The following is an 18,522-nucleotide window of genomic DNA, read 5'->3' as shown; positions in this document are numbered from 1 at the left end:
TCATGTTTTTGTATTCTTTTTGTGTGTTTTATTATTAAGAGAAATAACATATATATATGAATTTTTTATTACTGGTAAGTAAGAATATAACAGCTGATGAACATATAATGGTTTTACAAGTCTTTTACAACATATAACAGCTAATTGAAGACAAATTTGTTAGTATAGCACACTACAAACACGTTTCCACCTAACACATCACTTTTACTCGTACACTAGTTAATAATCTGCGCCTTGCGCGGAATGTGGTTATTAATTTCGTTATTTTTAATAAAAAGACATTAAATCTGTTTAATCTAGATATTGGTTTGGTTTTAAGTTTTTTTTTGGTTTTTAATCTTCTAAAATATAAATATTATTTTAAATTAATATTCATTTTAGTTTATTCGGTTAAAATGTTTGATTTTTTGGTTTTTTCGGGTAAAAACCAAAAATTAATATTATTTTTTTATTTTGATGTTATGAATTTTAGATAGTCGTCATGTCGAACCAATAGTTTCATATTATAGTTTCTAAACAGATAATGGTATAAGAAAAAGAAAAGAAAATTAGTATTTCACTACAATTTGGTCGGTAGTGAAAGAAGCATTAAGAAAAAATATTTCAACTTTCAAAAAAATTAGATACTTCAGTTGTGGTGAATACTTAGTTACAAGGTGCTCACATCAAGGTGCACATGTATGTGTATGAAAAAATATATAAAAATAGTTGACAAATATATAAAGATATTGTTAATTAATATTAAATGACATTTTTGTTCAAAATAATACCTGAAAGATAAAATTAAAATTAATTTAAAATAAAAAAGGCCTTGACATTAGTCATTTTTTACATATAAAGAAAAAAAAATTGTATCCGTAAATACTAAATAGGGGTGGACATATATCGAATATCTGGGTATTTGGAAGCATTCGTGTCGATTCGATCTTTAGCCACCTAGATATTCGGGGACTCGGATATCCGAAATATTTTAGAATTTTACAGAATATCCGATTTGATACGTAAATAAAATAAAATTTTAAAAATAATTGAAAAATTTAATAATAACATTTTATTACAAAAATAAAACATTATTTAACTTTTAAAATTCTAGTACCTAATATAATAAATTTAATTCATAAAAATATTGTAAAACTGATATAAAGTATAATATATATAACATATATATATATATATAATTCTTTACATATATGTATATATATATGCATATAACGGATCAAATTAGATTTATGTTCCTAAAAATATTGGTATTTGTGATTTGCTTCTTTTTTGGATATTGTATTTTAGTATTTGACTAGGTTAAGATCTGCGCCTAGCGTGGAATGAACATTATATATAAAAGTTATTTTATGTATTATATATTTTTACATATTATAAAATAATAAATATATATTGAATAATCAAAAGTCAGTAACTATTGCATATACAATTAAATTGGTACGAACATATAAATCAATTTTATTAATCTAAACAATATTTTTTTATTTGATAGATATGTAATTAAATTTAAATGATATTAACATACATAGTATATTTTTAATATTAATACCTATTAAATGATATTTTCTACTCATATGGCGTTTTTGATCATTTGTATCTTTAATAGCTAAAACTTTAAATTGCTGATAATTTATAATTGTAAAAAAAAAAGTAAAGTTGTCATTTTTCGTTCAAAGCTTTTATAAAAAAAATTGTTCAAAATAAATTTCAAAACAAAAATATTTATGTATTCTATAGGGTTTATAGTTTAATTTAAAATGATATATATATATATATATATATATATATATATAATTTTAATCTTAATAATTAATTAAATTAGACTTTTTATTTATATGATTTTGAAATCATTTGTATTTTGTTATAAAAACATTTTAAACTATGGGTCACAAAATTTGAATGTGAGACTTTTAACAATTTTAGTATTTTATAGTCGTTTTTAAAAATTCAAAATATAAAATATACAAAAAAATCTAAATTTTTATTATATGGTTATTGGGATTGTTTAATTTATTTTAATATTTTAAAATTAAGCAAATATGATAGAAGATACACTAATTTTTATCAAATATTCAAAATCATTCATTGCCATGTATACTTTAGCCACATTAGGAAATTCCGTAACTTTTATTTAAAGAAATAATAAAGAACATTAATAATGAATTTATGGTTAACTTAATAAAAAGCTTATTATATAATTAGATGGACCAAATTATTTTTCTAATGATTCTAAGAATCAACATAGTGATGACACGTGGCTACAAAAAAGTTGTAATATTTCTCAATTAATATATATGGGATTTGTTTCATAGAGTTACGGATATCCAGATTTTTTGGTTCAAATCAGAACGGATAACGAATCGAATAAAATTTATGAATATTTTGCTCAATTTTATCCGTAAACAATAAAAAAATATAGTTTGGCTTTTGATTCGTTATCTATTTTTATTGGAACCAAAAAATCCAGAGTTTTATTGGAACCATGTATGTGAGTTTTATATTAAAAAAACACAAAGTACATAGTGTGAACACATTTATGAATATAATGTGAACGCGCTAGTATATTTATTGTCAAATCATTGTGAAGCTGATACGTGTCTATTATAGTGTGAATGCATTTATTACCATGCTTCTCTTTTAATATATAAAGATTTGTCATTAATGAATTGTAAACTAATTCATCGTAAACGGTTTGTTGTATACGACAAATTTTCTCCTTAGTCGGCAATTTGTAGTAAACATACATGTGATTACGATAAAATATTTTCCTCGTAAAATTACATCGACTTTACGACGATTATATGTTTCGTCGTAAGGTCTTCGTCACCTTTTCTTCAATTTACGATAATAAAATTTTTCGTAAAGTTTTGTCGTTATGCACATGTTTTTTTGTAATGATAAGATTCAATAAAGATTGCAAAGTTTAGTAACCACCTTCTTTTCCTCGCTGATCATTGTAAGTTCAGTCCAACCATTAATGACTACAAATCATACTTCTTCATCAATCGCCTGAATGACATGTCTCATCCAAAATTTTCAGTGACCAAACTCTCTTTCGTCTAGCGTGATAAGCTTTTGAACCGCAATTAGTTATTTCATATTATACATGTTGTTTCCAAGACTTCAACTTGTAAAGGCGATATTCCAAATCGTATAGGTTGTCCAGCTCTTAGACCAAATGAAAAACTTAGAACGGGATAATACGAAAGATCAAAGATACGAGATTCCTCTTCAACAAATACCTTTATTTGAATTTACTTGAACAATTTTTTTTTTTGGGTGTAAATATTAAATTTTATACCAATTTTTTGTTTTGACAGAATTACCGAGATTACAAAGAAAACAGAAAACACAAATATTAAAATACAATGCAATAAAAAAACTACAACGAAAGACCATAGCCGAGCCAGGACAACTAGATGCATTGTGCGAGGATGAAACACCGACAAATTATCAATTTACTTGAACAGCTGATGTTCAATCATATATATGTGAGTACACAAAAGTTGTATATCAACACTGACAAATTATAAACTATTCAAGGTAACTTTTTGCAACAACAGTTGCTTCTCTAACAAGAAAACACTACTCACCAAAAACTCTAAGCTCATGTTCTTTAGCTTGTATTTTCTTTTTATCTTTGAAAACGGCTAACCTAATCTCTATTAAGTGTGCTTTAATATTTGATAAAAAAAGTGTGCTTTAATATATATTCTAATATTTTTAATTTTTTGAACATATAAAACTTTTATGACGGTTAAGTCTTCGTCTGTTCCTATTTTCCAAGTGTTAACGGGAATTTGACTTGGTCTTGCTGTGATTTACGAATGCATTGTATTTAAAAAACATATAAAGCTTTTTTTCAATGCCATATCGGTACTCCAAAATAGCAATATTTTTCTATTGACTTGCATTGCTAGTAATTTGTATTATACGCCTCACTCTTAACGTACACCAAGGACAAAGACCGACACGGCTCCTGGGAAATGCTAACCTTCCGCACAGTACCACCACGAAGGCACCAAGTTCACAGACCACACGAACCCGCAACCACCAATGCCGCACGCCCTCTGCGAGAATCGAAGAAGGGTAATGTAGAGGATGGATTCGACCATCCCACAAGGCCCGAGGAATAGAAAGGCCTGGCCCGGATTAGGTAGAGCGACGGCTCGATCGGTCGGCTCAAGAGTCAGGTCTCTCGGCTTGACTCTTGAGTACTTTTAGTCGATCGTCATCGACTAAAGTATATTTGGCTCAGCGGCCGCTCGGACGCCTACGGGCTTCTCGGCCCAGCAGAGGAGGCCCACCAATATGGCGTAAATTAGGTCAAGGACGAAGCATCAGGACGTCTATATAAGGGAAAGTGGAGACAACGAGAGAAGGATCCGAAATGACTGACTAACACTTGGCGGCTAGATTAGGGTTTTCACCTTTGCTTCATCTCACCGTTAGTTGTACTTTTCCAGTAGCTCATCGAGCCACCGGCTTCCTTTCTGTCGCACTCTCTTCGTTTTCCTTGTAACCGACTGAACGTTTTCTCCGACCATAAATAAGACGTCTTTGTTAAGACCCATCTCTTCTTTATTACCGTTTTCCGATCAAACAGTTGGCGCCCACCGTGGGGCAACTAGCAAAGTAACGTCAGAACTATGGTCGTTAACAACGACAGTTCTTCGTCAGGCGAAGAACGCGAAGCTCTCGAGGTGACGCCGGCTCCAGAGGTGACACCTACGCCTACACCAGTAACTCCACTTCCCCATCCTGCGTCTATGGAAAATATCCTGACACGCCTCGCCCTACAAGAAGCGGCGCAGAAGGCGGCAGTTGACCAAATCACGGCGATAGCAAAGATCCTTGCTCCTCTCGCTGCAAATGCCGAAGCTTCAACGGCGCAGTATCGTCGACACATGTTCGCCACAGAACGAACCACCGACGTAGCACCTACGCGGGATAACGATAACCAAAGCGCCGGTAACGACATCAACGCGCACACCGCAAGCGAACTAGCCGCGTTGAAACAGTCGGTCCTCGACATCAATTCGAAGATCCACCAGGTGACGACGTCCGCGCCCCAAATCGAGCATGTACTCGCGGAATCTCTTCGTACACCCTTCACGCAAAAGGTTACCGGCGTGCGGCTACAGAAGATGGAGAAACTCCGTCTTCCAACCTTCAAAGGTCTCTCTGACCCTTCTACTCACGTCACGTCTTTCAACATAGCGATGCGACGCGCAAACCTGACCGACGAAGACAAAGACGCCGGCTTTTGCCAACTCTTCGTCGAAACCCTAGAAGGACCGGCCCTTACTTGGTTCACCGGCCTCAGAGAAAACTCCGTCGACTGTTTCCACGACCTCTCGACGGCTTTCCTTAAGAACTATATCATGTTCACCAACCAGGAAGCGACCGTGTCAGATTTGTGGAACCTCACTCACGCCAGCGACCAAAGTCTCCGCGACTTCATGGAGAAATTCAAAGCTATTGTCTCGAAGATTGATATTCCCGACCATATCGCCGTCGAATCTTTGATGAACACCTTGCACGTCGACTCCACATTCCGCCAGGATCTCTACCGATATCTGACAAAATCTGTCTCCGACGCCATCGCTCGCTCGCACAACTTTATCTGCATGGAAGAAGACACAAGAGCAAAGTTCGCAAAAGAAGCAGCAGTGAAACAGCGACCCTCCCGAACAAACGACACCCGCCCCGAGCCCCGCCAGCACTTCTCCGGTGGAAATACCACTCAGAAGCGAGGCTACGTTAGCTCGGTCGGTGATGAGGAATCTCCAAAATCAGCAGCCATCACGCGAGAGAAAGGCTGGAACCACTGGGATCGAGACTCCGCTCCGAAGCAGTCAACCTCATCCGAACCAGCGAGTTCAAACTCGGAGGAGCCAAAAAAATGGTGCCTCTACCACAAAAGAGATTCCCATGACACGAAGGAATGCAAGGTCCTCATCGGGCAGTTTTTCGACGGGATCACTAATGGGACAATCCAAATGCCCACTTCTCCTACGATACCGAAAAACACCAAAAGCTGGAGTAAGAACAAGGAGAAGAAGGCACAGAAGTCTCAAAAGAACACGGCCCCGAGCGAGGAAAGAGCAAGCCCTGAGCGCACTCCCGTCAACAACGTCGGCCCCGCCAATGATTCGTCAGAAGACGAACACCCGCGTCGCTGGCGACGAGTGGAAGTCATACTCTCTCGCCCTTGCGACTCCTCTGATGACGACGTCCCGACAGTGCAACCAGATCTGCGCGATAAATTGGACAGCAAGGATAAGCAGTCTCTCGCTCCCTCGAAAACAGATAAAGACCTGCGCATTCTATTGAAGCGAAAAAGCGCCACGAACGAAAACACAGGAACCGCCGACCTCCGTGCGACCATCTCCAAATGCAACACTCGGAGAGTCGGTCAAACTGGCGACCTTCGCGACCAGCTCAATTCGAAGGCCGACGACCTACGAATCCAACTCAACCATTCGAAAGGGTCCGATCTGCGACGACTTCTCGAATCAAAAAAAGAAACAGCCCGCAGAAACTCTTATATTCGAGAACACAACTGACGATTTGAGGAAGCAACTCGAATCAATGCGAGCTACCCGAGCCCCGCACATTAGTGTCATAATAGGCGGATCACCACCTTGCGGTGACTCGGTTCGAGCCGTCAAAGATTTCAAACGTCAAGCAACCACCTCTCAGAAGTGGCCTTCTCCAGTCGAAAATGATCACCAGATCACTTTTTCGGCACTAGACACCAAGGGCGTCCACATGCCACATAACGATCCTCTCCTCATCGACCTTGACATCGGCGAATGTCTGGTCGCAAAAGTCCTTATTGATACCGGCAGCTCAGTCTATCTCATCTTTCGCGACACACTCGACAAAATGGGAGTTGATTTACGGGATATGAAGCCTTCTTCTCGCACGCTCACCGGCTTCAAGGGAGCCTCAGAGCAAATGATCGGGACAATTCGCCTTCCAGTTTACACATGTGGTATAACCCGCACCGTCAAGTTCTCCGTCATCCGCGCCAAAGCACCCTATAATGCCATACTCGGAACACCATGCCTGCATTCCATGAAAGCCGTCCCTTCGACTTATCATCAATGCGTCCCTCAGACGATTCGGGGAGATCAACAAGCCGCGAGAGAACTACTGATCGCAACTGTAAAGATGCAGCAACAAGCTTCCCTTGTCAACTCCGTCAGTAAACCACTCAACAAGATATACCCCCAGAAGGTGGAAGTTCGCGAAGTCGCAATTGATGAATCCGACCCGACGAAAATCATCCGAGTTGGCGTCTACCTGTCCGACGACGTATGTTCAAGGATCATCTCTTTCATCAAAGACAACGCCTCGACGTTCGCCTGGAAGACTTCCGACATGAAGGGGATCAACCCGCAGTTACCTCCTATGAACTGCACGTCGACCCGACGTTCAAACCCATCCGACAGAAGCGACGAAAACTCGGTCCAGAACGATCTAAGGCCGTAAACGAAGAAGTCGACAGGCTCCTCGACGCGGGTTTCATAACCGAAGTCCGATACCCCGAATGGTTGGCTAACCCGGTTGTCGTCAAAAAGAAAAACGGCAAATGGCGCATATGCGTCGACTTCACGGACCTCAACAAGGTGTGCCCAAAGGACAGTTACCCACTCCCTCATATCGATCGTCTCGTCGAATCAACTGCTGGTAACGAACTCCTAACCTTCATGGACGCTTTCTCGGGATACAACAAGATCTTGATGCATCCCGACGATCGCGAGAAGACGGCATTCATCACCGACAGAGGGACCTACTGCTACAAGGTGATGCCCTTCGGGCTAAAGAACGCCAGCGCGACTTATCAGCGACTCGTCAACCGAATGTTCGCTGATCAGCTTGGCAACACCGAGGAAGTGTACATCGACGACATGTTAGTCAAATCGCTCAAGGCCGACGATCACCTAAACAACTTACGCGACTGCTTCAAGATCTTAAACGACTACGGGATGAAGCTCAACCCGGCCAAGTGTACCTTCGGTGTCACTTCGGGAGAATTCCTCGGCTACATTGTCACTCAACGAGGAATCGAGGCTAACCCCAAGCAGATCTCAGCGATCCTCGACCTTCCAAGCCCAAAGAACAGCCGCGAAGTACAATGACTAACCGGACGCATAACAACTCTCAACAGGTTCATCTCGCGATCAACCGATAAGTGTCTTCCCTTCTACGAGCTACTAAGGGGCAATAAGAGGTTCGTCTGGGACGAAAAGTGCGAGGAGGCGTTCAATCAACTCAAGCACTACCTCACAACCCCCCCAGTACTATCAAAGCCAGAAGCCGGCGACACATTGTCTCTCTACATAGCCGTCACATCCTCCGCCGTCAGCAGCGTGCTCATTCGAGAAGATCGGGGAGAACAGAAACCAATCTTTTACACAAGTAAAAGAATGACCGAGCCAGAGACGAGATACCCAACACTCGAAAAGATGGCATTAGCTGTCGTCACCTCGGCCAGGAAACTGCGACCCTACTTTCAGTCGCACACGATTGAAGTACTGTCCAACCAACCACTCCGAACGGTTATGCAGAATACTAACCAGTCAGGACGGTTGACTAAATGGACGATGGAGCTGAGCGAACATGACATCCTTGCCGACTTCTTAATCGAGTTAGCTGAGCGAACATGACATCCTTGCCGACTTCTTAATCGAGTTAACACCAGAGCTGGAGCAAGACCTCATCCTACCAAGTTTAAACTGGATCCTACACGTCGACGGTTCATCCACGAGTAAAGGGTCGGGGGCAGGAGTGCAACTGCAATCACCAACAGGAGAACTCATCCGGCAGTCATTCAGCTTTGGTTTTGCGGCGTCAAACAACGAAGCTGAGTACGAATCCCTCATCGCAGGGCTCCGTCTCGCCAAGGCAGTGAAAGCCAAAAGAATCAGCGCTTACTGCGACTCTCAACTTATCGTAAGCCAGTACCTCGGCGATTACGACGTCCACAACGAAAGGATGGACGCCTACCTCAAACTCGTCCAAGACCTCACGCGAGACTTCGAGTTCTTCGAACTCACGAAGGTTCCTCGCGGAGAAAATGTCTGTGCCGACGCCCTCGCTGCTCTAGGAAGCAAGCTACACGATCAAGTCAAGAGGACAATCCCAATCCATAAAATCGAGAAACCGAGCATCGATACGAAGTCGGAACAGACTGCGATCGCAGTAGCGATTAGCGAAGCGATGGACATCGAGGAAGCAGAACCTCCTTCGCAGGATGATCAGCCAACAGATTGGCGCAAGGAACTCATCGATTACCTCGCTGAAAGTTTATTGCCCACCGAGAAATGGGACGCGCGACGACTGAGGCGACGTAGCGCACACTACGTTGTCATGGACGGGGAACTACACCGATGGACCGCGACGAAGGTGCTACTCAAATGTATCTCCGGCGAAGAAACGAGACTAGTCATGGCCGAAACACATGAAGGAGCAGCAAGCAATCACTCGGGCGGACGAGCTCTCGCATTAAAAGTAAAGAATCTCGGATTCTACTGGCCAACCATGAACGCCGAGTGCGAGACATACGTGCGCAAGTGCGACAAATGCCAGCGTCATGCTTCCACCTTACACAGCCCAACGGAGTTCCTTCATACCCTAACTGCTCCATACCCATTCATGCGATGGGGAATGGACATCATCGGTCCGATGTCGGCATCTCGCCAAAAGAAGTTCATCCTGGTCCTCACAGATTACTTCACCAAATGGGTTGAAGCCAAAGCCTATGCCAGCATCACCGAAAGGGAGGTGCAAAACTTCGTCTGGAAGAACATAATCTGCCGACATGGGCTCCCATACGAGATCATTACAGACAACGGTTCACAATTCATCTCGCATCATTTCAAGGGATTATACGACAGATGGCGAATTCGACTCAACATGTCGACCCCGAGAAACCCGCAAAGTAACGGCCAAGCCGAGTCGACGAACAAGACCATCATCGACGGTCTGAAGAAACAACTCGACTTAAAGAAAGGTTGTTGGGCAGATGAACTAGACGGTGTCCTGTGGTCCCACAGAACAACTCCTCGTGGAGCGACGAAGGCTACCCTTTTCTCAATGGCCTACGGCGTCGAGGCAATGGCTCCTGCAGAAGTGAATGTGACGAGCTTGCGCCGATCGCGAATGCCACAAAACGTCGAACTCAACCGCAGCATGCTGCTCGACGCACTCGACGACATCGAGGAAAAGCGCGAACAAGCACTACTCCGTATCCAGAATTACCAGCATCAAATCGAGAGCTACTACAAAAAAAAGGTCAAATCGCGTCCCCTCGAAATGGGCAATCTTATCTTAAGAAAGGTCTTCGAAAACACTAAGGAATGGAAAGCCGGCAAGCTTGGAGCCAACTGGGAAGGACCATACAAGATAGTCGAAGTCATCAAACCAGGAGTATACCGCCTTGAGACTTCAACAGGCGAAGCAATACTGAGAGCTTGGAACTCCAAACATCTCCGCCTCTTCAATCCTTAGTCAAGACGAACGCCATACCGAGTAAATGCGCCACTAAGGCCACTTTTACTCGCCTCTCGCTCAAAAAAAAAAAAAAAACCGAGTAAATGCGCCTCAAAAGCCACTTTTACTCGCAATCTAAGAACTACGAATGGCTTGATTCCCACAAAGGGATACATAGGCAGCCCAAAAGAAAAAGGGGTCCAGCAGAAAAAAAAAAAAAAAAAACAAACCTCCTCCCCGAGGAATCGATCTCCGAAGCAGACGATCACTTAAGCGATGCCGACACGAGCATGCCCCGGCTTCTCGAACAAGCGTATCGGTACTCGCATCCCAGGTTGGATATGTCCTGATCAGACACGTATTCACGGGAGTCAACCGTGTTGCGATTTAAACCAACACGACCGAGACAATGACTCCAACTCACCCTGTAATTTACTAAGTAAGGTTTGGCCCACCGAACGCTTGAAAATTACGTTAGGGTCGATTTGGAACCGTCAACGTCGAGAACTCATAATTAAACTCAATTGACGAACGATCGCGAGTCAAAGAAATTGACCGAGACAAAGTCATAACGAGCTTAACACTACAACGATTCGATATCTCGAATAACGTTTATACTAAACAAACAGTCACTTCAAATCTTGAGAAATCATGCATTTGATAGACAAGCACAATAAAAGATAAACAGTTAATACGATTCGAAGAGTTGGAAATAACAGAGGAAAAACAAAGTAGAAGCCTCGAAAGGCAAAAGTCTAAAAGGCGACAACACAAGTCCTTTGGGACTCAAAAGAAAACAACAAACAAAGAAAACTAAGCTTCCCGATCACTCTCGCGATCATTAAGGGCGGAAAGCTCCGAAGCCCTGACGCTCGATTCGCGGGCAATCGGAGAGACTTGCACCGCAACATCCTCCGACACCTCGCCAGTGTTTTCCTCGCCGTCCCGACGAGACTCTTCTGGAGGCGGCGAATCGCGACCCTCGACTGAAGTGTCCGAAAGCACGAGGACAGGAACATTATCTCCATCGGCTCGAGCTCCTCGACCAGGCACTCCTTCCTCAAGAACAGTTGAAGGGTTTTCAATAGGAAGCGTCGGGTCCTCGCGCCTTTCTCCGACCAGATGAGTAGACGAGACATGCAGATTCACCGCAGTCTCTGGGTCAATTAAGCCAGCGTTGGAACCATACGGGTCGAGACCCGCCAGAATCCGAGCATCCACGAACTGAGACTTTCAACGCGAGGGGAGAGAGTCTAAAATCGCTTTCGGGGATCTCGCCAACCTTCAGCTTCTCAGCCTCTTGTTCGTACTTTCTCTCGTACTCGACGAACATATCAATAGAGGCTTGCGGTATGTCGTTCCCGGCTCCTTTCAAGGCCTCGAGGCACTTCCTAGTCCCAAAGGCTTGGCTGTAGAGTAACCAAGCCTCGTCGTATGGACCCCGACGCTCCTCTCGAGAACGAATCTTGGCGAAGCAACGATCAGCCTTGGCGGTCATTTCCGCCTCATCTCTCCCCCTTTCTCTCGTAACCTCCAAGATTCTGGAGTCCCTCAGACGTTTCATCTCTCGCTCGTGCGTGGCAGCGAGCGAAGCCCTCTCGCTCTCGAGATCAGCATTCTTCTGTTCAAGCTCGCGGATGATTCTTCGAGATGATTCCAGCGCGGCTTTAAACTCATCGCGTCGAGCAACGGTGCGGGTCATCATCCCGTTGAGCTTCTGCAGATTGGCCCTTGACTCGTTCAGTTGACGAGCAGAAACCTCTTCCTTCTCAGCAAACTCTTTCTTGGCCAGCTCGAGCTCGTCCAAGGCTCCTTTAAGGGCCGTGTCGTATTTATCAATCACGACATTCGTCGTGCTATCACCCTGAACACGCGACACAATGGAAATCGTGAGAAGTTAGGAGTCAAGGAATTTAAAAAAAAGGAGGACCAAGCCGTTTACCAGCAGTTTGGCCCTCGCAGCTTCTTCGTATTCACCCCCGAAGATAAGGTCTTTCACAGCAGGAAGAGGTTTCGCCCTCCCTCTTAATTGACAGAGAAACTCTCCACATTTCTCTGGAACGTACACTAAGGGAGCCGGTCCCTCGTAGTGGAAGTAGACCTTGTCGGGAAAGCTGAATCCGGGTGCCCTCCTTAGGATAGCGGCGCCGCGGGAAGAAGTACCGGTCTGGACGGCCCCTCCCCCGACGGGAACTGGACTTCTCTCGCGAGGAGACTTTAGAACAGGAGACCGCCTCTCATCATCGTCTTCGTCATTTCCCCTCCTTATCAGGAGTGGTGACCCTTCGCTATCTTCCTCGGAATCACCCGAGCGGGCGGCATTAAGAGAAGTCTCGCGTTCCTCTCCTTCACTTACTCCCTCCTCGTCATTCCGTCCCTCCGAGGCTTCAGCCTCAGAAGCCCCCTCTTCGGGCTGAAGTTCTTCTTCTCGAGCATCCTCCTCCTCTTGCTCGATCGGCTCGTCAGCATTCTCCAACTGCTCGCCGGCGGACTTCTTCTTTGTCCTTCTCTTCTTTTTCTTCTTCCGGGGTTCACCGGAAGGAGGGACGTCACTCGTCTCCTCAGTACTCCACTCGACTCCCGAGCCATCGCCTCTTCCCCGCACTTCTGGCATCGGAAGGGAAAACCTCGTCAGCACGAGGAACCGCCATCGAGGGTCCTTCCCCGCTAGTTAGCCCCAGCTGGGCCGCTATTAAGAGTACCCATCCTCTTTGCCTCGGTAACTTGTTTTTGGATGTCTCTCGGGAAGATGTCTAGTCGCTTAGCGCAAATGGGAAGAACGGTCGGAAGATCGGATCTCCACTCTCCTGAAAACATAAGGCAGAAGGGTCAGGACGCGACAAATAAAACTTGCGACTAAAAGAGCACAGTCTAGAGCTGCGAGAGAACGTACTTCGAGCGATTCGATCTTTAAGCTCACGGATCTTCTCGACGGAGATCTCGGACCAACGATAGATTCGAAGCAGAGCGACGGCACGAACACTCCTCAAGAAATCTTCGGTATAAACTGGGGAGGTAGGATGGCCGACTGCATACAAAACAAAAAAATGGTTGGTTAGAATCGACAAATCGCTTACGGTTCGCGACAGAATATTCTACCGCAAGAACGGTTCCAAAGAACTCGATTATAATCAATGCGTCAAATTTCCCGGAAAAGACGGAAAAACTCAGACGATTCGGGGAGATCAACAAGCCACGAGAGAACTACTGATCGCAACTGTAAAGATGCAGCAACAAGCTTCCCTTGTCAACTCCATCAGTAAACCACTCAACAAGATATACCCCCAGAAGGAGGAAGTTCGCGAAGTCGCAATTGATGAATCCGACCCGACAAAAATCATCCGAGTTGGCGTCTACCTGTCCGACGACGTATGTTCAAGGATCATCTCTTTCATCAAAGACAACGCCTCGACGTTCGCCTGGAAGACTTCCGACATGAAGGGGATCGACCCCGCAGTTACCTCCCATGAACTGGAGTTCTCTCGCGAGGAGACGTCAGAACAGGAGACCGCGTCTCATCATCGTCTTCGTCATTTCCCCTCATTATCAGGAGTGGTGACCCTTCGCTATCTTCCTCGGAATCACCCGAGCGGGCGGCATTAAGAGAAGTCTCGCGTTCCTCTCCTTCACTTACTCCCTCCTCGTCATTCCGTCCCTCCGAGGCTTCAGCCTCAGAAGCTCCCTCTTCGGGCTGAAGTTCTTCTTCTCGAGCATCCTCCTCCTCTTGCTCGATCGGCTCGTCAGCATTCTCCAACTGCTCGCCGGCGGACTTCTTCTTTGTCCTTCTCTTCTTTTTCTTCTTCCGGGGTTCACCGGAAGGAGGGACGTCACTCGTCTCCTCAGTACTCCTCTCGACTCCCGAGCCATCGCCTCTTTTTCTTTTCTTGCCCTTCCCCGCACTTCTGGCATCGGAAGGGAAAACCTCGTCAGCACGAGGAACCGCCATCGAGGGTCCTTCCCCGCTAGTCAGCCCCAGCTGGGCCGCTATTATTGCGCTCAGATCAGGAAGAGTACCCATCCTCTTTGCCTCGGTAACTTGTTTTTGGATGTCTCTCGGGAAGATGTCTAGTCGCTTAGCGCGAATGGGAAGAATGGTCGGAAGATCGGATCTCCACTCTCCTGAAAACATAAGGTAGAAGGGTCAGGACGCGACAAATAAAACTTGCGACTAAAAGAGCACAGTCTAGAGCTGCAAGAGAACGTACTTCGATCGATTCGATCTTTAAGCTCACGGATCTTCTCGACGGAGATCTCGGACCAACGATAGATTCGAAGCAGAGCGACGGCACGAACACTCCTCAAGAAATATTCGGGATAAACTGGGGAGGTAGGATGGCCGACTGCATACAAAGCAAAAAAAAATGGTTGGTTAGAATTGACAAATCGCTTATGGTTCGCGACAGAATATTCTACCGCAAGAACGGTTCCAAAGAACTCGATAATCATCTTGGGGAGGCTCCTCGAAGGCCGAGCTGTCAGACTTAAGGAAGAAGTAGGAGCGCTGCCAGTTCTGCGTCTTATTCGGATGACCGGCACACACATTGCAGTTCGGTCGCATCTTCACCGAGTAGGTGCCATCCTTCATATCGGTTATCAAGGTCATCTCCTCGAACAACCTAACGCTCATCGGCATATCGATCTGCTCCGCCAAAACCGACAAAGTGACCACTAGTCGCAGCGAGCCATTCAGCAGCTGACTGATCGCGAGATCTCGACGTCTGGCGTATGCTGTGATCAGTCACGGGATGGGGAACCAGCAACGAGTGTCTTCCTGAAAATAGGATTCGTACACCGTCTGGTACCCTATCGGAGGAGACCAGGGTCTCTGCGCTTCCATAGGCACAAGGAAGGTCACGCCTACGGCACCCGCAGCCCGAAGAACCCTCTTCACACTTCCAGGAGTCGACTTCGTCTTCTCTACGCCCTCCCAGTCCTGACCGGCCAAGAAGGCAGGACGCAATAAGTCGGGATGGAGTTGAGGAAGCTCTTCAAAAATTCTGTCGGGGTAAAAGGTAGTCGGGAAGAACTCGGCCTCAGAATCATCGTCTTCCGAGGGACCACCCTCTGCAGGTCAAGCTCTCAGGGTGACCGAGTCAACAGGCATCGCCCCGCTTTGCCCGTCTCTCGAACATTCCATTGCATCCCTCGCAACGACGTTCTGGCTTCCTTCTCTCGCGAGTCTCGCAGCATCCGCAACCAGAAGTCGCTGAGAACGAGATAGATTCGCCGTGTCCATCATCGCCGCGCGATAAATCGCCTCCAGATCTCCGACACGATCCCCGTCGGGATTCCTTGTCGGACTCGACGTCGCTGCGACTGCCTTTCCCTTCTGCTGCTTCGATAGCCTCTGACCCGACGACATCGCGGAACAGAACAGTGAAGAATGCTTCAAATGAATCTAACAACGCTTAAAAAGATAAAGGAAAGAGAGAGAAAGTACCTTTGATCGCGGAGAAAAACTTGAAGAAATGAGAGGGGATCTGCGTATTTATAAGGAAAAGAGAGGGGGGGGGGAAACTCGAGGCGCCATCATTAGGTCTATTCGGGCCTGAACGGGCCTCGAAATCCACCCTAAAAACCCAGCGGACCCTCGCGACGATTCCGCTTCTCGACATGTTATGAAAGGAAGAGAAGGGGGGGAAACTCGAGGCGTCGTCATTAAATTCAAACGGGCCCATTTGGGCCTCGAAACTCTCCCAACTGTCCAGCGGACCCTCGCGACGGTTTAGCTTCACGTCTAAATCAAACGTCGGTCATCTTAAAATCAGAATAAACCAACAGTTAATCAAGATATGTCAGTCGGGATCGATTATCCGCGGCTGATCGGCCTCAAGCGGAAATGTTCCAGAACCTTTCCAGCGACACAACGATCAAAAAAAAAAAAAGCGATAAGGCCTCTACTGCTCGCCTCCGAGGGAACGACGCTGTGCGACTCATCGGCCAACCGCTCCAACCTTCCGACATGCCCTCTATTCCCTCAAACCTTCAAACCTTAGAATCCATCACGAGCCAGAAAGCACTTCGCTCACTGATGGACTGGGGGGGACTTACTGTAGAGGATGGATTCGACCATCCCACAAGGCCCGAGGAATAGAAAGGCCTGGCCCGGATTAGGTAGAGCGACGGCTCGATCGGTCGGCTCAAGAGTCAGGTCTCTCGGCTTGACTCTTGAGTACTTTTAGTCTATCGTCATCGACTAAAGTATATTCGGCTCAGCGGCCGCTCGGATGCCTACGGGCTTCTCGGCCCAGCAGAGGAGGCCCACAAAGATGGCGTAAATTAGGTCAAGGACGAAGCATCAGGACGTCTATATAAGGGAAAGTGGAGACAACGAGAGAAGGATCCGAAATGACTGACTAACACTTGGCGGCTAGATTAGGGTTTTCACCTTTGCTTCATCTCGCCGTTAGTTGTACTTTTACGGTAGCTCATCGGGCCACCGGCTTCTTTTCTGTCGCACTCTCTTTGTTTCCCTTGTAACCGACTGAATGTTTTCTCCGACCATAAATAAGACGTCTTTGTTAAGACCCATCTCTTCTTTATTACCGTTTTCCGATCAAACAGGTAATCGAAGACTGTCCAAAAGCTGAGACATGTGGTACCGGAGACAGCTACACCAATAAACACGAGCTCGAAACCCCAGAAGCTTGTCGACAAAGCTTCGGAGGCGATGTCCGAACAGATACTAGGAAGCTAAGACCAGAAGAAAAGGATCCCATGACATTGCACGAGCTGCCATAGACGACAGCTTCGATCCGCAACATCACAAGCCTCCACACGCCACCACCGAAAGACCCAACACACGCTGGCGTCGACGGCTAAGCACGAACTCGAGCAAGCAAATAACTCCGAGACTCTCCTGATTCCGAGAAGGAGGAGGCGATTCGCCGAGACACCAAGACAAACCCACCAACCACCAGTCGACTTCACTCCAGGGTACACCAGACGACGTAGATCTGTGAATCCACTGCCCGGATCTGAACCAAGAGTCTTGTCTCTTCCTCCATGCGCCGCTTTCTCATCTAGCGGGTCAAAGACAAAACACCCCCTAGCAAACCCTAAACGCCGACTCCACCAACCGCGAACCTCTCCACTTCCGTGCAGAGTCTCCAAAACCAGCAGAAAACGAACCGGATTCGAACCTCCCCGCGAGCGAAGTCTAAGCCGGTGAACTCTCCAGAGAACTCAAGCAAGACAGAGGCAGTGGTGAAGCAAAGAGAAAAACAGAGGAATATGGAGAGAGATGGTTCCTCTGGCGCCGGAACGCGCTCGCACGCGCGGCCGGACGCCAGAGAGATATCAAAGTTGTTTAATAAAGACGGCGCTCTTTTGTTTTGGGAGAGAAAGAGCCGCGAGGGTTTTTTCCCAATTTGGACAAAGGTTTTTGAAGTACTCGAATTATATTTGACGATTTGTTATGGAATTTTATCATTCAAATTGCATTATTTCAACCCGTATTTTTAGTTCGGATAAGAATGTTTGGTCCCACAGCCAATTTACTTGTACAATTCTTAGACAAGACAAAGAATAATGTCTAAATGTAAGACTGACTTAAATAAAAACCTTTCAAAAAGAAGAAACAATTCTTTCCGAAAATTCAGTAGCAGAGAAGATACTTCATAATCAAAATCAGATGGTGACATTTGGTGATAAGTTTAGTTTCCTTGTAGTTTTTGTGATAATCAACAACAACAATCAACATAAAAGTATGACTAATGTGTGTGTGTTACGCTTAACCATGAGTGGTACTTAAAATCCACTAATTTATGTTTTGAAGAAAATCCATTATAATGTTTCCAGGAAACAAACCGTGATTTGCGGATGTTACCACGTCAATTAGTTCAACATGGCCTACGGGAAAAGACTATGATTTCAAATAGTTAGTACAACCCCTAATGATATTATTCATCTTTTAATATTATATATATATATATATATATATTATTAATATTATGTATTTTTGAATAATCACCACTCATTGCTAACCAGCTCATAAGATAAAAATGACAACTCATTTCT

At 45.1% G+C, this 18,522-nt stretch overlaps 1 protein-coding gene across 1 annotated transcript; it reads left to right on the top strand.

The window, feature by feature from the left end:
* Positions 1 to 7,817: 7,817 nt before the first annotated feature.
* Positions 7,818 to 10,521, top strand: LOC125579957. The gene is made up of 5 exons (XM_048743877.1): positions 7,818 to 8,017; positions 8,180 to 8,570; positions 8,665 to 8,964; positions 9,073 to 10,305; positions 10,417 to 10,521. Exons 1-5 carry the CDS (start codon positions 7,818 to 7,820, stop codon positions 10,519 to 10,521), a joined length of 2,229 nt encoding a protein of 742 aa, XP_048599834.1.
* Positions 10,522 to 18,522: the final 8,001 nt, after the last annotated feature.

The sequence above is a fragment of the Brassica napus genome, chromosome C1 (assembly GCF_020379485.1).
Source record: "Brassica napus cultivar Da-Ae chromosome C1, Da-Ae, whole genome shotgun sequence".
NCBI classification, from domain to species: domain Eukaryota; kingdom Viridiplantae; phylum Streptophyta; class Magnoliopsida; order Brassicales; family Brassicaceae; genus Brassica; species Brassica napus.
The sequence above is the reverse complement of the archived record's forward strand: the minus strand, read 5'-3'. Positions and strand labels throughout refer to the sequence as shown.